This window comes from Cuculus canorus, chromosome 1 (genome assembly GCF_017976375.1).
Source record: "Cuculus canorus isolate bCucCan1 chromosome 1, bCucCan1.pri, whole genome shotgun sequence".
Lineage (NCBI taxonomy): Eukaryota > Metazoa > Chordata > Aves > Cuculiformes > Cuculidae > Cuculus > Cuculus canorus.
In genome coordinates, this window is record NC_071401.1 from 141,534,439 (window position 1) to 141,560,879 (window position 26,441).

General features: G+C 42.9%; 2 protein-coding genes across 6 annotated transcripts; both read right to left on the minus strand.

The window, feature by feature from the left end:
• Positions 1-3,564: 3,564 nt before the first annotated feature.
• TUBA8 (tubulin alpha 8) lies at positions 3,565-16,720 on the minus strand. 5 transcript variants are annotated; one of them, XM_054077547.1, is made up of 7 exons: positions 13,892-16,720; positions 12,866-12,963; positions 11,042-11,198; positions 9,815-10,037; positions 8,967-9,115; positions 6,259-6,939; positions 3,565-5,420 (listed from the first exon to the last, which is right to left on the minus strand). In XM_054077547.1, the coding sequence occupies exons 4-7, from the start codon at positions 9,840-9,842 to the stop codon at positions 5,133-5,135; spliced, it is 1,146 nt and encodes a 381-aa protein (XP_053933522.1). In that variant the 5' UTR covers positions 9,843-10,037; positions 11,042-11,198; positions 12,866-12,963; positions 13,892-16,720; the 3' UTR covers positions 3,565-5,132. The 5 variants fall into 5 exon arrangements, with proteins under 5 accessions (XP_053933522.1, XP_053933515.1, XP_053933508.1 ...); XM_054077540.1 differs by having other exon boundaries at positions 13,323-16,720; XM_054077533.1 differs by lacking the exon at positions 12,866-12,963 and having other exon boundaries at positions 13,323-16,720.
• Positions 16,721-18,872: 2,152 nt separating this feature from the next.
• PEX26 (peroxisomal biogenesis factor 26) lies at positions 18,873-26,181 on the minus strand. The gene is made up of 5 exons (XM_054056747.1): positions 25,972-26,181; positions 23,692-23,832; positions 23,009-23,322; positions 22,053-22,199; positions 18,873-21,299 (listed from the first exon to the last, which is right to left on the minus strand). Exons 1-5 carry the CDS (start codon positions 26,112-26,114, stop codon positions 21,196-21,198), a joined length of 849 nt encoding a protein of 282 aa, XP_053912722.1. The 5' UTR covers positions 26,115-26,181; the 3' UTR covers positions 18,873-21,195.
• Between the last annotated feature and the right edge of the window lie 260 nt (positions 26,182-26,441).

Genomic DNA, 26,441 nt, shown 5'->3' on the forward strand with positions numbered 1-26,441 from the left:
TCCGGCCTGGCCCTGCCTCCCCCCCTCCTCCCCGTCGGGCCAGCGAGCCACTGAATCGTGTAGGTGGAGAAGACCTTCGAGGTCGTATACTCCAACCACCCGCCCAGAGAGCACCGTGACTGCTGAACCGCGTTAGTAACGTGTTTGACTGTTGTGCAGTTCATAATAGCATTAAAATTTGACCTTAGAGAGTAATGGAATAGGCATAACATCTCGGAGAGAACTTATCACACGCATGTCAGTGGGACACACGCCCTGTCCCAGCTCTTGTCTGGCTGTACACAATCGATGGAGATCACTGCGTGTGTTGCTCGGGACTGATAAGGGGCGCTTGCTTTCTAAAACTCCAAAACGAGTCTTAAAGAGTTTCTTTGCCAGCATTTTCGGAATCACCAGAGTGCCACATCTGCAGGTTTTTTTAACACCTCCATGGATGGTGACTCCACCACTTCCCTGGTCAGCCTGTTCCAATGCTTCGCCACTCTTTCTGTGAAGAATTTTTTCCTAATATCCGGTCAGAACCTCCCCTGGTGCAACCTGAAGCCATTTCCTCTTATCCTGTCGCTTGTTACTTTGGAGAAGGGACCAGCACCCACCTTGCTACAACCTCCTTTCAGATATCTGTGGGAGAAAATAAGGTCAGCTTGCCTGTAACACCACTGAATTAACTGTTGCATGGACAGCGTGTGAAGAATGTTTGGGGGCCAGAAGCCCCCAAATGGTAATGGTGTAATTGGCCAAGAGTTCCTTTATTCTGTGTCCTTCGCCCTTCGGAGATATCCAGTCCAGGCTGTATTAATTATGTTTCTCTGAATCTTTCCAGCTCAAACATCCACTAGCTGGCAGGTGAATCAACCTGAGACCTTTGGACTGGAAGGCTGCAGGAAGCAAGATGTTAAAATACTCAGCGTAAAAAGGAGACAACTTTAGCTGAGATATGGGGGAAAAAAAAGTTACAAAGCTCACAGTTAAATTGTGTCAAGAAATTTGGCTAATTCTGACAAGAAATGGTGGCCACCACAAGGAGTTTTTAATTTTGAGAATGTTTGGGATAATTGGGCGTATTAGGCTAGACATTAGGAAGAATTTCTTCACCATTAGGGTGGTGGTACACTGGAACAGGTTGCCAATGGAAGTTGTAGATGCCCCATCCCTGGAAATGTTCAAGGCCAGGTCAGATGGGGCCTTGGGCAGCCTGATCTAGTGGGATGTGTCTCTGCCCATGGCAGGGGCGCTGGAACTAGATGATCTTTAAAGTCCCTTACAACCCTAACTATTCTATGATTCCCTATAACCACCAGAAAGAGGATGATTAAAGTCAAATATGAACGCCTCAAGGGAAAAGCTGTAGTGATTTGGAGTAAATTAATCTTCTCTGTGTCACTTGTTGCTCTGTTATCTTTCTGCAATGCAACCAGCAGCAACAGAGAGTGTGTGAGTGGAATGTTCACCCCCACTTGCCTTTGCAGCTGATTTTATGGCAAACTGTAGGAATTAACCCTCTATCTCTGCAGGCAATGCCAAACCTCAATGCTACATGGAACTTCCCCCTGGCCATTGAATAACCCACATTGGGATTTTCAGCACATAGGCTTTGTTAAAATATGGAGGGATGTGTCAAGCCCAACTCTGCTCCTTTCTTTGCCTTAAATTTTTCACCTGAAGGCTGCCCATTGGTGTGTTTTGTGGCCCAAGCTCACCTGTGGTGCCAGGTTCGGTGGAGAGGAGGTGCAGGAGTGGGCACCACTCTCCTTTGCTTGGCTGAGCTCAAGGTCCAGAGCTGCTGCTACAGGGGGAGGTGATGCGCTGCCCATCTTCCTCCACCACCGGACAGATGGGCCAGACCCTCCTGAAAGACACATGTCCAGAGCACCCCAACACCTGCTGGTGGGGGTCAGACTCCTGTAAATTCTTATAAGAGAATTTACAAGGAGCCATGCGGTGCTGCTCTCACTCCCACACTCTCATGCTTTCTCTCGACCATCACTTTGATCAGACCAGCCTGGACCACGCAGCCTGGAAGAAGCTGCTGCTGCGACCACTTGTTCCTGAGAAACTGTCACTGCTTATCAATGTGGGGATTTCTTTCCCTCCCCTTCTCTCTCTCGGTCTCTCTCCTGTTCCCTTATGGTGTGCATGTTGGATTGGATCCAAGTGACCTTGGCTGCATTCAGGGATCAGATTGGTCTCTGAACAGGTTGGGATTCGTTTCTGTAACTTTGGGAAGGTTGATAAGTGGCAAATTTTTAAGCTTGTGTATTAGTCAATAGTAATTGTCTAAGTTAGTATGTCTTATAGTGGTATGTGTCTCAAGAATTTTTTTTCCTAAAAGGAGACTGATGAATGGCAAATGTCTGAGCTTATGTCTTGATCTGTAGCAATTGTCTAAGCTTGTACACCCTATAGAGGTCTGTGCCTTGAGGGATGTTTATCTTAAAGGGGGACCTGCTGTGCAAGGAACAGGCATCCGACAAGACAAGACAAGGAAGCCTGGAATCCGCACTGCCACCCAGCAGAAAAAGGACTATTTTTTCTTAAAGTTTGGGCTGCACCCCCCTTACTTCTAGCTTTCATCTTTTGGACATCAGCAGGGGGTCCTCAGACCACCCAATAGACTGTCTGCGCATACAAACATGGTGTGAAGATATGTTAATCACTCTTCAAAAGGGAATGAATATGTTATACCTTTTTGGGTGATGAAATGAGTATGTATAGATCTGTAATATAAAAGACACACAGTTTCCTTGCTTGACCTGCGTGTTTTTGGAGGATCAATCCCCCACGCATCCAGCGCTGCTAATAATAAAGGGAATACCTACTTAGTAATGACTATGCAGTTGTTATTGAGTTATTATCTCGGAATCCTTGCCCAGCCACACCTAGCCTCCCACTTCAGTGAGGAGTGTGAGAAAGCAAGGGGGCTTGGAAACTCCATTCTTTGAATCAAGTTGCACCCCCATGTCATAGAATCATAGCATCACTAGGTTGGAAAAGACCTCCAGGACCATCAAGTCCAGCCATTCCTATCTGCCACTAAACCATGTCTCTGAGCACCTCATCTACCTGTCTTTTAAATATCTCCAGGGATGGTGACTCCACCACCTCCCTGGGCAGCCTCTCCCAGTGCCCAATGACCCTTTCTGTGAAAAATTTCTTTCTGATATTCAGTCTGAACCTCCCCTGGTGCAGCTTGAGGCCATTCCCCCTTGTCCTGTCCCCTGTCACTTGGAAGAAGAGGCCAGCTCCCTCCTCTCTACAACCTCCTTTCAGATAGTTGTAGAGAGCAATAAGGTCTCCCCTCAGCTTCCTCCTCTCAAGGCTAAATATGTCCTGTCTGTGCACCCTAGTATTTTGGTCTGTTTATGTTTTACGTAGCCAGAATAAATATTGCTTTTGATTTCCACCCTGGGAGTGACCTTGTTGGCCTCCGGATCACCGCACAGATAAAAGAACCCACCCCCTCGAGTCAGGCCTGGACGTGAGCGTGTGGCTCGTGGATCCAGAGTGTGACAGGATGACCCTTCAAAATTTTAATAGAGCACTGGCATTCCTGGATATCAAAAAAACCCCACACTTGAAGAAACATTTGCCCAGTTGGCAGGGAGAAAACTTAATGTATTTTTGTGTGGTTGCATGTGTGTTTTAAATGCATAAATAATACATACATTTAATAGAGAGTGTGATCAAAGAAGTAAAACAGCCTCAGCAACGTCAGTATTTAGTACAAGGTGAAGCAATTTCTCCTCGGTACAGAATTTGATGTACACAGCAAGGCAAAATGTTGCCTCTCTAAATTATACCTGTCCTGAGGATCTTTATATTAATTCAAGCTATATGCAATCACAGCCTCAATTATAAGAAAAGTTAGAGGAGGTACTCTACCGACTGATATTAGAAAGGTGTTATGGGACAATGCATTTGAATTAGAAAAGAAATTCCAATCCTGGTGGACTGGAAATTGGAAATTACAATACCTGGTGATATTTGGTGAATTTTATCTTTGATCCCATTGCTAACACAGCCACAGCATTTGTGCTGACCATACACCATGCTTTGGTATACACAATATACCCAATCATTGCTTTAGGATTAAATCATAATGGAACCGTACTCTATCCTTTAGAGCATGGAGCATGGGTGTGAAAGGAGAGTGGTAAATGGCAAACTATCAATGTGAACGCATACATTGAGTGAGAGCAACAAGGATTCATCAGGGAAAGTAATATCACCAGGGCTCAAGATGTTTGTCTCAACAGCAAAGACTCTGCCATTTTGAGATTCTTCCTGACAAATGTCCTTAAACAGTGCTGATATATATTGGCAAAGGCTGTGCTTGTGTGAGAACTCTTTGTGATTTTGTATTCATTGACAATGCAACTGTGGATACCACAAAGAATTCAACTATTTGTGTTCGCAGGTTTTTTCAGATTACAGAGTGTGACTTGACGTACTCAGTACCTGTTACATCTTACTGGTTCCTGCAATCTAATTACACCCTGATCCAAGAACTGTTACCCTCGCTTATTGGAATGAGTCTCACTCTGGTGAAGAAGCTGCTGCAACATCAGGATCGGAAGCAGTTGATGGAGAAAGCCAGGAAAAATGGACAACAAACTTTAATAACTGTCCATCACGACACAGAGGAGATGGTTAAACCAAGTCCCGGAACAAGTAAGGATGGATGCAGCACACAATTGGTAGGATACTCTCTTAGGATGGTCACCCGCAGCCACAGGTATTTTTAACAAAGTGCTTCACCCTGTTGTTGCTCTTTTAATGCTAATTGTGATTTGTTTTGTTTTGAAAGTGGTACTGTATTTTAAAATTTAGAAAATTATGAAGAAGTTAACCTGTTTGCTGTCAACATATAGCACACACAACACTGGATGTCCCACATAATGTAGCCGCTCCCAAGCCCAATCAGGCATTGTGAAGCTTCAGTGACTACAGTCAAGAGGTGGATTATGCGGGAATAAAGCTAAATGTGGAGAGAAATGGAAACCCTAAAGTTATGTGACCCCTACTAAATTTCTGTATATTATGTACAAAAAAAGCTGAGCTAATGGTAGACATGTGTGATACAGCGATACAGTGAGAATTCTGTGCTCACTAGGAACGAAGTGTATTTTAAACTACTCCCCATCATTTTCTTCTTCAAATGAGTCAGTTCCCACTTCTTCATAGTCCTTCTCCAGAGCAGCCAAGTCCTCTCGGGCCTCTGCAAATTCTCCTTCCTCCATGCCTTCACCCACATACCAATGCACAAAAGCTCTCTTGGCATACATCAGATCAAACTTGTGGTCAAGCCTTGCCCAGGCCTCTGCAATAGCTGTGGTGTTGCTCAGCATGCAGACCGCTCGCTGAACTTGGGCTAGGTCTCCTCCAGGAACTACTGTAGGAGGCTGATAGTTGATCCCAACCTGGAAACAGGAATATGGGAGAAGGTTGTAAAATACGCGAGAGCAGAAAGCAGTCAAAGAGATGAAAAAAAGTGAGTAAAGTTACAGATGCTGGCAGAGTGGTCCCATTATCAAAACTGCCAGATGGCAAATGCCATAAAAAGTCATAACGTCATAAACAGTATGATATATGGTCATTTTTATGTCTGTAATATTCTTCTGTCTAATGTAAACTGGCAATTTCATAGCTTTCTTAACAACTACTCAACACTGAACATACAATTTCACCAAGATACTTTATAGAAACTAATACAGAAAGTTGGTTCCCAGGTAAAAGTTTGCATTCTTAAACCAGCTATTTGATGAATGTTTTTCCACTGCTAATATCTGTATTATTATTGAAATTATGTTTCCCAACATTGACATGTAGCCAGTGGTGAGAGGCTGTATAATATTTCTGGATGAGGATATTAACTGATGGATTCCCTAAAATCAGCATTTCCTTCTGGATGAGGATATTAACTGATAGATTCCCTAAAATCAGCATTTCCTTCGTTAATTTTACTGGGTTTGGTATTTTCTTAGTTTTAGATGATACTCCAGAGGGACTACTCATTGTTTTTTTTCAAAATTCTGATCTGAAATGAATACTTCTTTAGATTTTGCTCATATACACTTCAGCTTTCCACTTACATAAATATTGAGGAGTCTGGAGAAAGGGCTCAGTTTATACAAATGCATCTTTCTTATGTTGTTTCTTCTTGCATGGAAAACATGCAAGGTATAAAAGTACTATTTTTCTGGTAGACTGAACTTGCCCTTTAAACACTAATGAGGAGCTCAGGGCAGCCCTGCTTACCTTGAAACCTGTTGGACACCAGTCAACAAACTGGATAGTTCTCTTGGTCTTGATGGCGGCAATTGCTACATTGACTTCTTTTGGAACTACATCACCACGGTAGAGCATGCAGCAGGCCATGTACTTCCCATGCCTTGGGTCACACTTCACCATCTGGTTGTTGGGCTCAAAGCAGGAGCTGGTGATTTCAGCCACTGAAAGCTGCTCATGATATGCTCTGTCAGAGGAGATGATGGGTGCATAGGTCACTAAGGGGAAGTGAATGCGTGGGTAGGGTACCAGGTTTGTCTGGAACTCTGTCAAATCCACATTGAGGGCACCATCAAAGCGCAGTGAGGCAGTGATGGAAGAGACAATCTGGCTAATGAGGCGGTTGAGGTTAGTGTAAGTGGGGCGCTCGATGTCCAGGTTTCGACGGCAGATATCATAGATGGCTTCATTATCCACCATAAAGGCACAGTCTGAATGCTCCAGCGTGGTGTGCGTAGTCAGTATAGAATTATATGGCTCCACCACAGCAGTGGAGACCTGAGGGGCTGGGTAGATGGCAAACTCCAGTTTGGATTTCTTTCCATAATCCACAGAGAGGCGTTCCATGAGTAAGGAGGTAAAGCCAGAGCCAGTACCCCCACCAAAGCTGTGGAAGATCAGGAATCCTTGCAGCCCAGAACAGGCATCAGCCTAGAAAGTAAAAGAGAAGGTAAAAACAAAGGAATGACGGGGAATGAAAATACTTAATGTACTACGTGAGTGTATCCTGAGCTGAAGGAGAGAGAACCATTAGCAATACACAGTGTAGCTTTCATGGCTGGTTTTCTTGACAAAGGGCTGGTGATAATCCTATCCTTTACTTCCTTCTCTGACTCAACTTATGACATAAAAATTCTACTGTTGTCTGTGGAGATTTTCTCTCTGAACTTCACAGTTCTCTTAGCTAGTTTAGCTGAAACCAGAAATGTAGAACTGCTTAATCTGGCCTTTTATATCAGTATTGATGCTTCAGGGCTGAGCTGATAATGAAGAATTACATATTCAGAACCACTTTTTAAGACTGTCTGAAGCTGTGTAACTGGGAAGTGAATTACTCTTGGACTGGTCATTGGGCACTCACTGGCAGAGGCTACTCAGGGAGGTGGTTGAGTCACCATCCCTGGAGGTTGTTTAAAACATGGGTAGATGAGGTGCTCAGGGACATGTTTTAGTGGTTGATAGGAATGGTTGGACTCGATGATCCTGGAGGTCTTTTCCAACCTAGTGATTCTATGATTCTATGACATGGGGGTGCAACTTGATTCAAAAAATCCCTACCCAACTGGGATGCCTTTTAGGGTAAAACCTTTGTGTTATGCACACTAAATATATATCTTAACATCAAACTAATTATTAGCATCTCTCTATATTTTGACCCTAACTACATATTTCTTACCTGCCTATCACTCCTATCTGTGCTCGGGTGTTTGACTATATATTGTTGTTAATGTATTTTCACAAACAGTATCTTATCCCCAGCCACCACTGAACCCTTACTTAGTCACAAACTGTCATTATAGAATTGTTATAATAAAATTGACGTGTTTGCTCATATGCAAGTCTCAGGAATCTTACTGTTAAGAGGGATTTAAAGGCAGTTTCTGATTCAAACTTAGCAAGCTGGACAAGATCAGTTGAGCTGTAGAATCATAGAATAGTTTGGGTTGGAAGCGACTTTAAAGATCATCTAGTTCTAGCGCCCCTGCCATGGGCAGAGACACATCCCACTAGATCAGGCTGCCCAAGGCCCCATCCAACCTGGCCTTGAACACTTCCAGGGATAGGGCATCCACAACTTCCCTGGGCAACCTGTGCCTGTGCCTCACCACTCTCATCATGAAGAATTTCCTTCTTATGTTACCCATTGCCCTTAGTCCTATCACCACAAGCCTTTGCAAACAGTCCCTCCCCAGCTTTCCTGTAGCCCCTTCAGGTACTGGAAGGTCACTATAAGGTCTCCTCAGAGCCTTCTCTTCTCCAGGCTGAACAACCCCAACTCTCTCAGCCTGTCCTCATATGGGAGGTGCTCTAGACTTCTGACCATACTTGTAGCCCTCCTCTGGACCCATTACAACAGTTCCATATCCTTTTTATGTTGAGGATTCCAGAAGTAGACACCATACTCCAGATGAGGTCTCACAAGACGGGCAGAATCCCCTCCCTCAACCTGCTGGCCATGCTTCTTTTGATGCAGCCCAAGATACATTTGGCCTTCTGGGCTATGAACGCACATTGCCAGCTCATATCAAGCTTCTCATCATTCAGCACCCACAAGTCCTTCTCTGCTGGGCTGCTCTCAATCACATCATTCCCCATCCTGTATTGAAACCGCAGGAGGCCCAGCAGGATTGTTGACAAGAACCCAAGTAAAGTGATGTCAATCAAGCTGGATAAGATTAATTGTCCTGGCATGACTGCTCAGTGTTTACCATGACCTGACATGCTGAACTATTCATTTCATTCTTACAAGATTGTCAGAGAAAGGGTTAAGCAGGCTGGTAAACACTACCTCTGAAATCTCTCCTATTATAACTTAAATCGTGACATAGTGATACTTCTGTATGTCTTGCAACCTCTTTTCTGAACCATTGATATCATTTGAAATTAACAAGCTACCTGTTCTGCACTTCCTTCTTCTGTGGAATCCAAACTGCTGTTTCACAGCTACTGGGACTTACCAGCTTACGGACACGATCAAGCACGATATCAATGCTTTCTTTGCCAATGGTGTAGTGGCCACGGGCATAGTTATTAGCTGCATCTTCCTTCCCAGTGATCAACTGCTCTGGATGAAAAAGTTCCCGGAAGGTGCCAGCCCGTACTTCATCTGAACAAGAAAGAGAAATTGTAAGAAGCTTCATGGCTGTGCACCAGTTCCCAAAAGTTCTGGTCATTGTTGACTTTGACGTAAGCTTCCAGCCACCAGACCACAAAAAAGCAGATGCTGACAGAGGAGGGAAAACTGTTTTCTAAACACTTCTAAATTATTGCATTCCATCCATTTACAGTGTGACTTGTATCCAGCCACAGAAGTTGCTTTCTTCTCAAGAACTTGTCAGTTGTACAGTCTGTACTGACAAGAGGACAAGTCACCAGAAAAAAGGGTGAAGAAAATCAGGTTTCCCCAGATGTCCTAATGTTTAGAAATTATTCTGTTCCTAGAGGGGGAACTGTCAGGCTCCCACTTCGGATATGAATTGGAGAGAAAGCAGGATTTGAATGGCAAACATGCCACAATAAACAAAACGAAACATGGAAGATTTTAGCAAAGAAAAGTCGTACAAGCCATATGTACCAGCTATTAAACTGCAAGGCATCCTATTATTATTATAGCACCTGTGGAGATAATTGAATCAGGACAGAATGTGTCATGCTATGTTACAAGACAATTAACTTTATGCCATCTAGTGGTAGACTAAGATACAAAGGGTGCTTTGCTTTGTGCCAGGAGAGGCTGGTGGCACAGCATGGTGGTATTAGGAAGAATAAGCTCTTCGCCATTTCCCAGATTTATTTCTATACTGACCTACCACTGTTGGTTCCAAGTCCACCATTACAGCCCGTGGCACATGCTTCCCAGTGACTGTTTCATTGAAAAATGTGGTAAAAGAGTCATCGTAGTTGAGTTTATCAGGCAGAGTTTTGAAGGTGCCATCTGGTTGAATGCCATGCTCCAGGCAGAAGAGTTCCCAGCACGCATTTCCTATCTGAACTCCAGCCTGGCCAACGTGAATAGAGACGCACTCACGCTAAGGGAAGAGAGCAGAGACAGAGTCAGAAAAACAATTGCACATCAGTCCTCCTTATGCCTAATGGTTATTTTTTTACCCGTATAGTTTTTCTTTTCCAAAAATATGGTGAATAGTCACTGTCAGCATTTCATGCGGTTGTTCAGCCCCAGGACCACAATGAAACTGTACAGATACACACACCAGATACTGGGATGGTTCATTAAAAAATTGAGATATTTGTGCCATAGTATACAGGACATGAAAACAGGCAGAAATCATTTCAGTTACACAAACCCCACCCTTTCTCCTATGGACCAGCCCTGCTGAGAAGCATATCCCAGTTTAGTTTATTTTTACTCCTGGCTGGAACCTGACACAGCCATGTGGTATCCTTCAACCTTATGTAACTCAAGACAGGTGATCTCTTTTGATCCTTTTACCCTCTGATAGCAGGCTGGAGGAGAAGCGTGGAAGAACTACTTTAAGCAATATTCACCTCAGGGCATTATTTCATATTTTCTCAGTTGAAACCAATGTTACTCCAAGCTCCTAAGCAGCTATGAATTTTACATTGCACCTATTTATTTATTTACTGCTTATTCAGGCAGTGTCATTGCAATATAGTGTGCTTATTTGCATCATTTTGAGCATAGTTCCTGTGGCAGCCAGGAACTTCAATGAAGAGAAAGCAATGTATGTAACGTCAGGCTAAAACAGGCAGGTGCCCATTGCTCCAAGATGCTTTACACTTAAAGAGTACAGGAGTACAGAGCACCTGATGGTGGGTCTCATAAGTTCGGAAACAGAATTATAAGGCAGATAATTCTGAGTTAGTCTAGACAATTACGATGCCAGGTGTAGTGAAATGCAGTTTTGTAAGGAGAGAGCAGTTTCAGACATGGAGTTTTTTGGCTTCAGTTTCTGCTTTGGAGCAATTGTAATTAGAGTCTTCTGAGCTCTGTCCGCATGATCTCAGTGGCCCTGTCTATACTAAGGGTCAGGTCATAGTACTGAACACTGACCTGTGATCATCTCTGCAGATGGACAATTGGCACACTCTGTGGCACAGTTTTGGTTTGTGCAACTTCATACTTTTCCAGGCAACGCTTGAGCACCATCCAAAATGCAACTCATTGTCAAGAATTATTTCCACTGAGAAGCTCACTGACCACTGTCTGGCTTTGGAGAGAGAAAGAGAATTCAGATGCCTAAATATGAAGCAGGCCATGCTACCTGGCTTCAAGACCAGAGAATGGTTCTCAGTCATTAAATACCCTATTTAGAGATAGCCAATGATATAATATCAGATTTGGCCAGATAACTTTTTTTTTTTTTAGTTCTGTAACTGCTTACCCTGCAAAATACTCCTGTGACCTGAGAGTGAAGTGCATCTTCCCCCAAAAATAAATCCTCAGGCATAGTTTGTGACTAGCAGCATCTCTGGAGCAGTGTTTTCGTTATAAATTGGCATATATTTACACTTTAGAAACATAACTAAAGATATTTTTCAGAAGGAATTTCAAAAGTTGCCACTGCCCCCGTTAGTCATCCTCAGAAGTTCAAATGAATACGGGAAGTCAGTTTAAAGATTTCATTCAATGAAATGCGTAATTTCTATTCAGTACTCATTTGTAAGTTGCTGACTCTGCAAATGTGAATGCAGCTCTGTGTGTAACGTGCTCTCGAGTGTACTTGCACAACTGTGTTTTTCTCAACTGAGTTGTGCAAAAGTATTTGAGTTATCTGAGTGATGATGAGGCTCCATAAGTCAGTGTGCTGCAGGGGAGTTGCAATCTGCAGGATTGCTCAGGAGACACTGACAGCATATTTGGGCTTAGAGAGTTCAATTAGTGCGGATTTTGTACAGGATGGACACCTGATTATCTTTTAAATCCCAATGTGAATCTGTGAGGCTGTCAGCAAAGAAAAAGAAGGGGTTTTTTTGCTTTTAAACACTGCAGTGAGACCGGGTGACTTTTTAAAATATTATCTTTTAGAGCAAAACTACAATTACAAGTCAAGCAATACTTGAAACCTAAAAAGCTGCTTTACTCTCAGCACAACCGGTTCCTTTCCTTTTAGACAGACCTTTCAGCTGCACTAGTTTGAAGCTACATCTCAACCCTGCCTTTTAAGCCAGACCTCTTGACATGGCTCCTGCCTTCAGTTCCCATCTTCTCCTATCCCAGCAGCAATTTAGAAATATTCTGACAAGGAGAGAAGACAGTAACAAAGATATTTCTAATTTTGCATATTTTACAGCTTTAAAATATGTGTCAGACTTTTAGTAGGGAAGAGAGTGGGCCTTCCTCAGTGTCACAAGCAAAGTAAACTGATCTCTGTGATAGTTAAATTTGGAGTGTACTCAGGACGTACGTGCCTTAAAAATTGTAGACCTGACTTTTTATCTACCAAGAGACAGTAGAAAAGGACAGGTCTTTAGAGAAACTAAACCCAAGCAACTTTGACTCAATTTGAAAAAAAAAAAAACAAAAAAACTCCAAAAAACACAGAATACTACCTGGCTTAAGTATTTACGGCACAAAGGCAGAATTTGGTCTTCTAGGTATTCTGAAAACGTACTCACTACCCTAGGTCTGTCCTAAGGCATGAGGAGCCTCTGGAAGTAGTTATCCTGCCTGCAACATGACTGCTTTGATTTTGGATCTGCTGCTGTACTGGCAGTAAATAACATAGCTCTCTGCACTAAAATAAGACTCCATGCTAGAAGTAAATTGGGATACAAGGTGAAATGGATTTTTCACATACTAAGAGGTTTTGAGAGATTTCTACAAATGCATAATAAATGCTCAGATCTTAAAAATGAAAGGTCTTTTCTTACTTACTTAAATGCAAATGCTCATAAAAACATTCATGCACTCCAGAAACATGTGTGTATACACTGCATAGCTATGAACAGCACAGCCATTGGAGCTAAATTAATCTAAAAAAAAAGATGCAAAGGTAAGTAAAGTTTTGGTTTGTTGTCTAAACAAAATGATCTCAACAATATGTTGAGAAAATATAGTCACAACAGAAAGCACTAAAAGCTGACTCCAGATCTAATTTGCCTTATAATTCCACTAATTAGAGACTCTCCAAAGAAAACTTTGGTCCACCGTGCCTTACAGCTCCAGTGAGATTTTCTGGCACTCCTCTCCCATCCTCTTACATGGCAATTGGTGCCATGGGAGATCAGGGTTTTGTGGCACAAACCTCCGACAACCACAGCAGATCCTCCTGCCTTCCCTCGCGCACAGTCCTCCCACTCCCATAGGACTGGTGTTCCCACATCCCCCTTACCATGGTGTCTCCAGCAGTGTTTCCTTCTCTTTCGGGTCAGGGATGACAGGTCTTTGCAGGAGCCCTGCTCTGGGCTGCAGGACTGGAAGCAGCCTGGGCCCAGCACCCAGCACCTGCTGCTGTGCTTCAGTGTCACAGTGTGGTGGGGAATAGGTCACGGACTCCACAATTTTACCGGCTGCATTACTGCCTTCTGCCCTCCCCATTCCCCTGTGTGTGCAAATTCATCCAGACAGGCAGGGCTCAGATGTACCCCACATTTCAAATTTAGTCCTGACTGGTTTGGTGTGCTTATTAAATCTGAGTAGGGCTACGTAACATGCCATACACTAGACTTTCAACACCTAAGTATTATTCATATATTCATATATATATGAATAATATATATAATATATATATATAAGACATATGCCATCCCAATCCACTGTTCTGCCAGCGTGTACATGTGTAGACAAAAATGACTCCTAAATTCCAATACAGGAGACCAAGAGGGTATAAGAAAGCAAATGAATGAAGAGAAGGACAGAAGAAAAACAATAAATAGAGAACTGGGAAGTAAATACAATTACCATTCTGAAGTGTGCTCTACTAGGGCTCTCAAATGCTGGCCTGACTCCTTGTTGTCCTCACTCCAGCTGCCTGCCTTATTAATGTTTCAATTGTTGCAGTGCTTATTGCAAAACATAGCTGGAGGCATCACACAAAGGTTCTCACACCAAATTAGGGCAGTTGCCTCCACCACTTTATTGTTTGCTTCTTCTGCATTAGCTCAATATTGGAAAGCAGCAGCCTCTCTCAGGGAAGCTATCCTTGTGTTTGCAACTCCTAGACAATGAAGAGGAAGGCATGCTTGATTGCTTAAATCTGAGTAATATTTATCCCCTGACTTTATAAATGTACTGTTTATTATGATGCTTAATCAGTAGAAATTTAAATATGGAACTCCTAAAAGATAGGTTAGTCTACTTTGACATGATGATATTCGTAAGTTGCTCTGCCACTGCTGGCTACCAGCATCCAAGTATCTTCTCTAACTAATGCTTATATTTTAACAATGTGAAGTGGTTCATATTGTTTTATAAACTCTGATTTACTCTGGCATATAAGTTTTTCATTTTGCTGACCCTTACATAAACTTACAACTCACTAGTCTTTGATTTTGGCTAGGAAGAGCTACAGAGATTTCTGGAGCCACAAGTATTTTTTTACAGAGGAAGAATTCCTGTGAAAATTCCTGCCTGATGCTTTGTTTAACCTATCAGAATCCCACAGTTCTCCAGAAAACCATCAAGTCATTGCTTTGAGACTCAGAAATAGGCTGTTTCTGTGTTCTTCTTCCAAAAGAACTGGTAACATTCCAGCCAAGCTCCAGCATTCCAGACAATCTGAAATGTTAAAAGTTCACAGATCTGCCATTTGTGGAGCTCTCAGGGAAAAGCCCCACAGCAAATACTTTGAACAGTCCACTACCCAAATCCTCTTAGGCACTCTTTGAGTCAACACATGTCAAATCTAGCAGCTCCAAAACCTATAAGAGTTCTGTGAATTACTAAATTATTTGCAACTTAATCCATTGCTGCATTTCCTCTGCTTTTCCATTGCTTCCTCCTCTCTTCTGAACTAGGCAGTGACAGCACATCTGGGGGTCAGTGTTAATCATTCTTCTCTACACCCCACTCAAACTCAACTGTGACAGAACCTATAGACTCATCAGTGTTGGGTTGCCACATTAAACAGAGTCTCACCAGTCAAAAAGTTCCAAGGAACAGGGAGTGACGTGTCTTGAGTGGAGTTCCTGGCCAGTGCAAGTGCCATGGCTATGTCCCTTCTGTCCCCAGCTGAGCTTGAAGAGGCTAGAGATGAGTCAGGTTACTATTTTATCCTTTTTCACATTTATAGCTAAGAAAAAGACCTTTGCAGATCAGCTTTAGACCAAAGACTGTGCTTGACCTGCTCTACTTTGAGATAGCCCATAAACTCAAGTGCTGGAAATATGTGCTGGTCTGGGGAAACGGTCAAACCCAGATGTGAAAACACCGAGAAAGGCTTGGGCATACTGTTTTTTATGAGGTTTCCTTAGGTTGCTCTGTCAACCTGTGTTGTGGAGTGCTTAGACAGAACCCCCTCAGCCTGGCTTTAGAGAGTAACCTGAAAAGATAGTGTGGGCCTGTGGTCCCAGGTACAGGTGAGTGTTTTTGACTACCAAGTCGTCCTCTAGGCTTTACTCCATAGAGACATGAGGCAGATATGGCTTTGACACAGATTCTTGGAAAGAAACTCATCTTGCTCAATGACAGCATTCAACCTGTGTGGGCAGATGTTGAGTTTGTATGGGCACCTCTCTGTCCTGCATGGAGACGTGCCCTGGATGGGAAGGGTTGATAGCCCAGCAGCCTGTTCAAGACCTGCCCACTTCAACTTTTACCTTGCAACACTGGAAGATGATGATGAGAGCTAAATAGGGCTGATTATAAAAAAGGCTCTGTCATGGAGTCCTAAGATGTGAAAATAAGCAAATTAGGCATGAGTTCTAGAGTGGCTTTGCTGGTACAGGCAGAGGGCTTGTGAATGGCCCGTGCTTCTCAGGTTGATGCGCTGTTTGCATGCAACTGGGATGACCTGGATACACTCAAAGGGCTTCTTATGTGCACACTGGGTCCTGTGCCATAGATGTCCTCCAGAGCAATGCAACAGAGCAGTGGTTTGGAAGTTACTATCTCCAATTATTTATGATTCTGCCAAGAGCAGCCTCTTAGAGAGATTTTAAAAGAAAACCCTTAACGCTGCTATACAACACCTAAATTGTTTCCCTCTATTTAAAAATAGACACATCCCTGAAGATAGCATTTTTTAATAATCTAGAGCTTAGAAGTACTGTCCACCAGATCTTAGGTCAAGAGAACAACTAAGTCCTGTGATCTATCAGTTCTGTTCTGGCTAGACATCAAAATACATCAACAGGCAAAGGAGGGACAGTTAACTTCTTTTTCTCCTCTACCAGATGTATGTCACTCCCTACAGATCAGTTATCTAAGTGACTCACCAACAATGCCAGAAGTGTGGATGATTTTAGAACAGTAATTTGCTGTCTTACAAAACAGTGCACTCCTGAAAAGTTCTTTGATTGTACAAAAAACCTCCATTGCTTTTAATTTTTTGTGTTAAAGTCTTCACATTTCCCATATATTATGGTACATTCTTAGATTAGGTGAAGGAAATTCTAAATGCTTCCCCATCTCCCCAGTAGAACTCAGTTCTGTCATTCTATTGGCACTTACTGGGAGAATTAACAGCGTCTCGTTGCAGATATTTCTGAAATTGTGAGTCTACTATTTCAGTATCCACATAAAACTCTGCTATATTTATAAAAGGCTGGTTTTCAGGTATTATCACTGAAACAGAGAACTGTGCTATGCATTTTTAAAATTACTTTTAAATAAGAAAAATTAAGTACATCTTGGGATACACTTTCCAAAGAGTTATTCCATTTTTGTTAAGAATTGTGATGTATTAAAAATGTATGCATTAAAAATGGTAAAATTAGATCTGGACTTGCAGAATTATCTTCCCTAGCACAGCAAGATCAGAACTATAGTTACTAATATAAAGACCAGGCCTTCATTTTACCGATAAATAGTCAAACTAAATCAGTAACCTTATGCCTTGCTTTTCTTACTGACCTTTCAGCAACCTTAATACAAGCTGAGCTACCAGAGAGGGCACAATGTTCCTCAACAAGTTAGGCAAATCGTAATGCATTTCTATAGTTCTGCTGGAGTTGTACAGGCTGAGTATATGTTTCAGTGAAAACATGGAAGTTGAAGGTGTTCAGCCAGGAGGAGGATTCAGGAAGGCCTAAAGGAAAGACGGAGAGGGGCTCTTTATCAGAGAGTGCAGTGATAGGATGAGGGGGAACAGTTTTAAGCTGAAAGAGGAGAGATTTAGATCAGATCTTAGGAAGAAATTCTTAACTGTGGGAGTGGTGAGGCACTGGAACAGACTGCCCAGAGAAGTCACAGATGTCCCATCCCTGGAGGAGTTCCAAGGTCAGGTTGGATGAGGCTTTGAGCAACCTGGTTGAGTGGAAGGTGTCCTTGCCCATGGCAGGGGGGTTGGAACTGGATGATCTTTGAGGTTTCTTCTGACCCAAACCATTCGAAGATTCTATGCTTCTATGATCTCCACACTCTACAGTCCAAGGAATTCTAATTAATGAGCTTGCTGAATACTCTGTTCAAACAGAGCTCTTAATCCTTTAACCCCTCCACAGTGCAGGGAGCCTGTATACCACAGCTGGGTGCCTGTTTGCTAATTCAAGGACAAAACGAATGTCTCAGGGCTGAGACTCTTCCTAATAACCTTAAGACAGCGAAACAAGAGATAGACTGGATTTCACAAAACTTCATAATCATGTAATGAACTTTTGAAAACTACAATGGGTATGTGTGAAGTAATAAATTCCATTTCATTTACATAAAAACAAAATTGTATTTGGAATTCTCTTCTAATGGACACTGAAGCTCAAAGAGATGGTGTGTTTGTTTTCACACCTTGCTAATGTTTTCAATGTTCTCATTTGTTCCTCAAGAAGAAAATTTTATCTAGCTCAGGTGAATGCAGAAACTATTTTCAAGACAAACTTTTTTTTCCATTATATCATCTGTCTCACAAGAATTGCAGCTCCAGTTCCATCTCTCCCTCATTAGATTCATTTCTCCTGAATATTTCAGTTCTGCTTGTTTCTCCAGCTCTCCCTTGTGATTTCCCCAGGGACAGAGCTGCATATCATCTCCTCATATTCTCATCCACCACCACCTCCCTGCCAGCTACAGCATGGCAAAATCTGACAGAAGAACCTGATTTCTAAATCTTAATCCCACTTTGAGCTCCTGTATCACTGTCTTCAATGAAAACGGATCACAGTTAGCCTAGTAATGTATCAAAGTGATGGCGATATAAACCCTGTTGGTATAGTCTGAAGGTGTATTAATTCAAATCTCATGTAGGCTAATGTACTGTGGTTCATTTTAAAAATTGCAAAGGCCAACTTGTGTCTCTAAACAAAAGACCTAAGTTTAACATCATAGACCTAAATACAAGCAAAGTCCTACTACTGTTTGCATCTCTCCATGTGAGGGGAAACAAACTCTGATTTAGGCTCTCCTGGTGTTCACTATCCTCTCAAGAGGTTGTGATAATCTCTTCATTACTTAAGGAGTTCTTTTAAAACCAAGCTTGAAAGGCTTTTATTCTTGGTAGTACTGGTCTTGGCCATCCAAAGGTATGCAGAGACAGTTAAATATTTAAAAAAAAAATGCTGGATCTTTCATAGAAAGTAATCACCGGTCTCTGAAGTCATATGAAAATGCAGACTTACACCCTACCAACATCATCAGTTGATTAGATCTCGTTAGATTCACACTGGACAAGTCCTCTACTTAATTCAAAGATGACAGTACAATGAGAACATGTAGTGAAACATTTCTGGGAATTATTTGACAGTACATTAAAGGAAAAAGATGTCAGACACTTAACCACTGCACAAATAATCAACTCTACAAAGAGGTAAATCAGTAGTCACTTTATTGTGAAAATTAAATATTCCTGGTTTAGTATTAAATACAAATAAAACTTGATAGCTTGTTTCTGTCTTCTTACCCTCTCATGATAAATAAACTAAAATACAAATCAGTAGTACTCAAAGAAAAAATGGAGGTTGCCAACCTACACTTAAAGGCAAGGTGAACGTTAAAAGTTCTGGTAAATGAGCAGCTATGACATTTAACAGCATTCTCAACATAATATATGGCTTGTTTAGACCACGGGTCCCAACCCCCAAAATGCAGCTCTGCCATCTAACTGAAAACGTTAATAGAAAACTAGAAAAAGAAATGCTTACCTGAGCAGCCATTTTGGTGAGAAATTGGCCAAGTAGTGAAGTTTGCTATCTCATTAAGTGCCTTACAAAGTACTTAAAGTGAGGCCTTACAAAGTAGGGGGCCAGCAAATACAACCTAGTGATTTCTTGGAAGAGCTTAACTCCAGAGACAGGTTCTGTGTTTTATTCTACCTGCTCTCCCATCAACTGTTGGCCGCTGAGCTGTAACTACACTTACAGTTGGATTACCAGAACCATCAAGCAGTATCAAGAGCAGCTCTTCACTATGTGCACAGGACATATAAGAAATACCTTTTTAATATGGCAAAGCATTATGTGCTAATTATCCTGGTGTAAAGTCCTGCAAGAGACAATAGCTTTGGGGAGAGATATGAGAGCATTTTGGCTTTTACTCTGAGACCCATAGGCAAGGTCACTACTGCAATTATGAATGACCTGCCTCAGTTTATCCGAAATTAATATTGGGAGTCTTTCTTTATTGGTACCATTCAAGAAGAAACAGACAGATACAGAACTACTTTTAGCAGTGAAGATGCAGACCTCAGTGTTTGGCTACTGCTGGAGACAAAGGAATTGTTGTGAGACACCACACTGGGATCAATATTGGCTACTTTTCACAGGTTTGGTGTTGGATAGAATTTGCCCACAAAAAAGGCTGCTTTGTTCAACCTTTTTTGAGTCTGGACTGACATAGGCCAGCCTGAATTCTTTTGGCATAGATGCTAGGATGGTGGGCTACTTGTTTGCCACAGAGGTTCCTTGCCTTTAACTTGTCCTCTCCAGCACACAACAGTTTGCTCCAGTAAAAGCAATATTAAATAGGTCTGCTCTCAGCTTCGGAATTTACCGTTTATCAATCAATGATAGATGGATAGATGGAGAAGCAATGAATGTTCTACTCCAACCTTCCATTTCTGCCCTAAGTGGTCAGAAATAAGGTTTGTCTGATGACAAATCTTCTGCAAAGACAATAGTTTTCTTGCTGCAGATCTGGAGAAGGTTTTGGGATCACAGAGAAGTATCTCTTTCTACTTATTAATAAACTTACGTTCTGTAGGATAGAGCATTGCTAAATGGCTCACTCAGGAATTTAAATACTGGGGACAGGGATGACAATTGCAGACATACAGAGACTTTTTGACATCTACATACACAAAGTAAGAGGTAGAGAAAGAGTAAAATGATGCAGCAATTTCAGTTGTTCAACTAGACAATAATATAGAATATAGTTTAAAAAAATAAATCTATTTCCTTCCTACACCACATGCTCCTAAGAATTACTATGCATCAAGCAAGCATAAAGTGCTGTCATTTGCATTTAAGAAGTGTAGATGCAACACAATAGTCTTTGTAGTCCATCACCTTGGCTTTCTGTCTTAAAAATTACTAAAATCAAGAGCGCCTATATAAGGAAGTATCAGTTACAACAGACACCTTGGCCCTCAAAATATAATAGGCTTCATTAGCTCCAGTGTTTTAATTCCACATGCTTGTCCTAAATCCCATATTGCAGGCACTAGGCTTTTCAGATTTCTCAGGCAAAACATAATATTCCCCTAATTTCTCAATTGCCTTTTGCAGTCCTGCCTTCAGGAACACTACTTCACTCGTTCAGAGAACTGCCCAGCATTTGCATGGATGAAACCTACCCAACCCTTCCTCAAAGCTACATCCAGAGAAAAGTGTTTGAAAAGGAGGATTCTTATTCCATAAGGAGTGGCTTTACCCTGGTGTCAGCCAGAACGGTGCTGTAGAACCAAGAAAAACATCAGGAATACTTGGGAGTGGTTTCAAAATTCATACGCCACCATCCCCTGTCTGAAGAAACAAAGCTATCACCACACAGGAATTCACAGGTTGTCATCTCAATTAGGACGCTGATTTCAACAGTCCCTGCAGAGCCAGATAACATCCTCAAAACAAGCTGACACTTTTACAGCAGTAAAGAAAAAACTCTTCTGTGACGGAACACTCTTAGTTTTGAATTGGAGGCCTATGCATTGGAGAAAATACAGCTGTCCAAGCCTGTCGAAAGAGCTGGACCAGTTTGTAAATGAATGGAAGTGATGTGGGAGAAGCTGCAGAACAAAACAAAAAAGCAAAAGAGGTTTTCATTATAAAACATAAAACTAAGGATACACTAAACATATTAAAAAAGAACTGAACCCAACTAGAGTTAACTGAAACTTAGTTGTCATATTTCTTTCTCTTTGATTCAGTACTCAGGCCTTCACTCAGGGCACTGCTCCCATCCTTTCTTCGGTATTTTCCAATGGACTATTTGCAGAATAGCTATGGAGCACCTGCCACCTAGCAGAAACACCCACACCACAGCTAACACTTCTGCATCACGGGACCAGCCCATTCTTCAAGCGACAGAAGCAGCCACCACTAAGCAAAACTCCAGCATAAACAGAACATATGCATGACCACAATGCTGCCCTGGGCAACTCTCTACTTTCCTGACAGGAAAGGCTCTTAGGCAACCACCCTTCCAGGAGACGTTCACCTTGTAACACCCCAAGTTGACTGAGGCAGAGGCTGAATCTACAACAGCTCAGCCTGCACCTCACAGTCTGTACCCCGTCTGTTGGAAAGAGCTGAGGATGGAATAACTTGTTTTCAGAAAACTGGCTTTTGTAGAGCTACATCTTTCTACATGGATTGCAACTGCAAACGTTAGAAACAAGCCTAACGATAAGTTCCTAATCACCCAGATTCTGTATCACCCAAAGAGCAGGCATTTACACAGACCAAATCTATTAAAATCAACTATTTTCTTCTCTGTAACAATAATGAAATTTAAAAAATTGGAAATTGTAATACTGTACCTGGGTCTAATCTCACCACCACCAAGTAAAGCAGAAAAGTAGCCAAGAGCATCTTTTTGTAAGGAAGTACATAGAAGTGGCTTGACATGGACCTCAGTGCTCGACGCAGTAATGTCAACATGGTCAAGAGCTTTTGGGACAAAGACCCTGGAATACAAGAACAGAAAGGCTGTTAGGATAAAGTAAAGTAAAAAGTAAAGAGTAAAGAATATAGTAAAGAGTAAAGAGTACAGTAAAGAATAAAATAAAAAGCCAAAAGTAAAGCAAAAAGCAAAAAGTAGTAACCACAGATACAAATAATAAGAAACTAAGATACTAAAATAAGACTGTTCTAGTTTGATTGCATGAGAGTTGCATTGGTTTTTTTATCTTCTAAAAGGGAACAGAGAACCAGTACAATTTTTAGTACAATTAATTCTGTCTTTTTTTAGGCATCTACCTTAATATATGATGATCCTATACCATAGCACTGCCAGCTTCTCTCCTGTGAGATAATGTCAAGTGATTTATACTTCTGGAGAAGAAGCAGAATGGCTTTAAAAGCCAGACATTGTTCTATATGGGCTCGACTGTAAATGGTGATGAAGCACAGCGTACACAGAGTCAACCAAATATACCCTTCAAGGATTGCTAGGTGGCTTTAGTTTCTCTTCTGTACCTTTTTTTAAAAAAAATTACAGCCCACATTTATTCTGAAGTGCTTTTGAATGTAGAAAATAATTCTCATCTCTTGACAGTGGCAGAGACTAAATACACTTATTATTATTATCAGCAAATGGATCACTAAGTCTTCAATTTCCTTCTGTGACACATAATGGGACTTCCCTGTGTCTGGTTTGTTCTGACAGTATTCTCAATACATAGCTAAAACTTGCTACCCTTTGTTAGGAAGGGATCAACTAACTTGAAATAAACTTATGAAAAAGAAGAGGAACACAAACAGAGGGAAAGCCTACCCAAAACAGTTTCTGCTGCTGCATCTTGCTGCTCTTCACCACCTGAGTGCATCTCTTTCTGCTGAGTCCACTGACATCGGCTTTCACAAATGGTCCTGAGAAATGCTTGCTGCTGCTCACTGTCAAGAGCATCACAGCCCTGTACAAGTTCTTCTGCCCCCTCAAACCGTCCAAGCGGGAGCAACACATGCAACAGATACAGCTCCAGCAATGAACTATACTCGGGGAGGCTTTTATTGGTTTGGTCCCTCAGCCAGCTACTTCCAACCTCCAGCATCACCTGAGGCTCTCCCACTTTGCTGTATAACAGGATACTGAAATACAAAACCGAAACATTAGAAAACACTAACTCTTTCTAAAAGTTAAGATCACTGGCAGTTACTACTCACAAGCAGCTATCATGAAGGCATGTATCAGGCTCTATACTTGACACACTGAGGCACACAGTAAATGCAGCCACTGATGTTAATTTCTCAGCATCAGTCCTTTTGTACTTTATCACTGTAAAACAATCTGCTGGCCTGCAGCACACACTGGTAGAGAACAGGATTGTCCCAGGTTCTGCTTTCATCCTCACTTACACCACGTAAAGTGAAAATATCACACAATACTCAAGTCTGCCCTGCTATGAAAGCTAACTAACACAAGCCTTGCGTATCTGACAGGCACAGACAGAAACTCACCACAGCTCCAGAACTTTTGGAGGCAGATGCTCGGGGATCTGGTAATACTGTAGGACCCAAGACAGAACTTCTCTCCATCGGTTCATCTCAGCTAGTGCCTGAATCCCCACAACACAAAGGGAGCATTTCACTTCTGCAGAACTGGTAATGAAGAAAATAAGCACTTCTTATAACCACACTTCCCCTTTCATCCCTTCCAGTCAGCTTTAGCCTAGCCTAGGTACTCTACAGTTCTCCAAGAGCCACTTCCCCTCCTTTCCCCCTCCTCCTATCCCTCACGCTCAATGAAAAGGCAAATTCAGCCCCCACAGAAGATGCACAGAGACTGTATCTCCAAAAAGATGTGAGGAAGACTCCTAGGCACACCTCGCTTCCCTCAAACACGCACAGATCCTCTCACACGACACATGTAAACATAGACAGGCCCCTACTGAACAGCAGCCAAAGCCAACCCAGGTATTAAACGATCACTAACTCGCTCTTTAGCCATGAGCACCACTCTCCATTAATTTAGATAATTAAGAAAAAGCCAAGCCACACCACAGCAAGGACCACCAGTGCTATTGCCACTCATACAGATGTTTGTATTCATACAATCATAGAATGGTTTGGGTTGGAAGGCTAGATTTCAACGTTACATTTTGGAATTGAGTACATAAACTGCAGAGAGGTGAACCTTGACTCCTTCACATCATCAGACCCAGTGAAAATGAGAAATGACTGAACTGAGGATTCATCTGTATACTGCCTCAGCTCATATTATCAGTGAGGAAGGTTTTTACCTTTTAGGTGGGTTTCAGGATTGGCTGGCAGACTGCTGCTGTAGTATGTAACGCAGCTTTGAGTGTGGCTGGTATTGGTTTTGTGAACAAAGTTTCGCTAAGAGTTTGTTCTCTGACTGCCATTGCTTGTTGCATGTGTGATTTGGAGAGTTTACTGGAATCTGCTCAAACTACCTGCTCTGATTGCAGGCTGGTGTGTGCTGTAGGAACGTGTCTGCCTTGACAAATCAAATCCTGCATCATCCATCAGCAAGCATCATCACTGTAGCTATGCTGTCATTACATTTGACAGCACAAAAAGCACTGATTGCAACAAAAATGATCTGAGTCATCCTCAAGGTCAGTGACAGGGTAGACATGATCACTATTTGAAGTGGGCTGAGATTTTTTTTAGGTTTTGGTCTAGACTAACATTGGCATAAAGTCCTCACTCAGGAAAGCAGAATTGGGATCCTCACTCTATCTACTTTTAGTGGACACGCATATCTGCAAAAAAATAGGATCTGATCTAGTGGAATGTCCCTGCCCATGGCAGGGGAGTTGTAACTAGATGATCTTTAAGGTCTCTCCCAACCCAAAGTATTCTATGATTCTACGACCTCAAAGCCCATTCAGTTCCAACCCCCTTGCCACAGGCAGGGACACCTCCCACTGGATTAGGTTGCTCAAAGCCTCGTCTATCCTGACCTTGAACACCTCCAGGGATAGAGCATCCATGATTTCTCAGGGCAACCTGTACCACTGCCTCACCACCCTCGCAGAAGATTTATGAAATAGTTTGGGTTGGAAAGGACCTTAAACATGGTGAGACCATATGTCAAGTAGTGTGTTCAGTTCTGGGCCCCTCACCACAAGAAGGATACTGAGGCTCTGGAGCATGTCCAGAGAAGAGCAATGAAGCTGGTGAGGGGGCTGGAGAACAAGTCTCATGAGAAGCGGGTGAGGGAACTGGGGTTGTTTAGCCTGGAGAAGAGGAGGCTGAGGGGGGACGTTATTGCTCTCTACAACTACCTGAAAGGAGGTTGTGGAGAGGAGGATGCTGGCCTCTTCTCCCAAGTGACGGGACAGGACAAGGGGGAATGGCCTCAAGCTGCACCAGCGGAGGTTCAGAGTGGATATCAGGAAAAAAAATTTCACAAAAAGGGTCATCGGGCACTGGCAGAGGCTGCCCAGGGAGGGAGTTGAGTCCCCATCCCTGGAAGTATTTAAAAGATGGGCTGACGAGGTGCTCAGGAACATGGTTTAATGGCAGATAGGAATGGTTGGACTCAATGATCCAAGAGGTCTTTTCCAACCTGGTGATTCTATGATCACCCATTTCCAACCTCCTAATCTAAATCTCCCATATTTCAGCTTAAAGCTGTTACCCCTTGCCCCACCCCTGCGTTGGCCGGCAAAGAGCCCCCTCCCCAGCTTTCCAAACCCAGGAGGCTCCTAACCGCCCTCCCCCAAGCCCAAACCCCGCTGACGAGCCCTCGGTTCGCTGCCCGGCTCGCACCTCTCTGCGCCGCAGCCCAGGCGCTCGCAGCCCGCCTCGCACCTCCGCACGGCACCGGCGAAGTCGCGATGCAACACCAGCAGATCCGCCGCCTCCTCCAGCAGCGAAGCCGCCGGAGGCCACGATGGGGACTCGCCCTTCATCGCGGGGCTGGAGATGGGGCTGCAGCAGCCTCCACGCCTCCGCTCGGGCAGCGGCACCGCCTCCGGAAGGCAGCGAGAGCGCCCCCGGCAGCGGAAGGACCGCCCGGTCCCGCCCCGGGATGCGGGGAGGAGGCTGCGACTGTCGGGGGGCGGCGGAGGGGATGGGACACACACGGGGTGATCTTGAAGGTCGCTTCCAACCCAAACCATTCTCTGATCATATTCTGTGAGCATAGTCTATGAACTGAGTGATTCTGTGAGCTGGGCTGCATCAAAAGAAGCGTGGCCAGGAGGGCGAGGGAGGGGATTCTGCCCCTCTATGCCTCT

What these genes read in the sequence shown, in the direction of transcription:
- TUBA8 (XM_009557080.2), bottom strand. An exon ending in CTTGGAACCAACAGTGGTAG is followed by an intron (nt 9,116 to 9,814) that starts GTCAGTATAGAA and finishes TTTCTTGTTCAG; the next exon opens with ATGAAGTACGGGCTGGCACC. An exon ending in GGTGTCCAACAGGTTTCAAG is followed by an intron (nt 5,421 to 6,258) that starts GTAAGCAGGGCT and finishes TCCTGTTTCCAG; the next exon opens with GTTGGGATCAACTATCAGCC.
- PEX26 (XM_054056747.1), bottom strand. Translation starts at nt 26,114, where the DNA reads ATGAAGGGCGAGTCCCCATCGTGGCCTCCGGCGGCTTCGCTGCTGGAG. An exon ending in CTGGGCTGCGGCGCAGAGAG is followed by an intron (nt 23,833 to 25,971) that starts GTGCGAGCCGGG and finishes CTTCATTACCAG; the next exon opens with TTCTGCAGAAGTGAAATGCT. An exon ending in CCAAAAGTTCTGGAGCTGTG is followed by an intron (nt 23,323 to 23,691) that starts GTGAGTTTCTGT and finishes TTTGTATTTCAG; the next exon opens with TATCCTGTTATACAGCAAAG.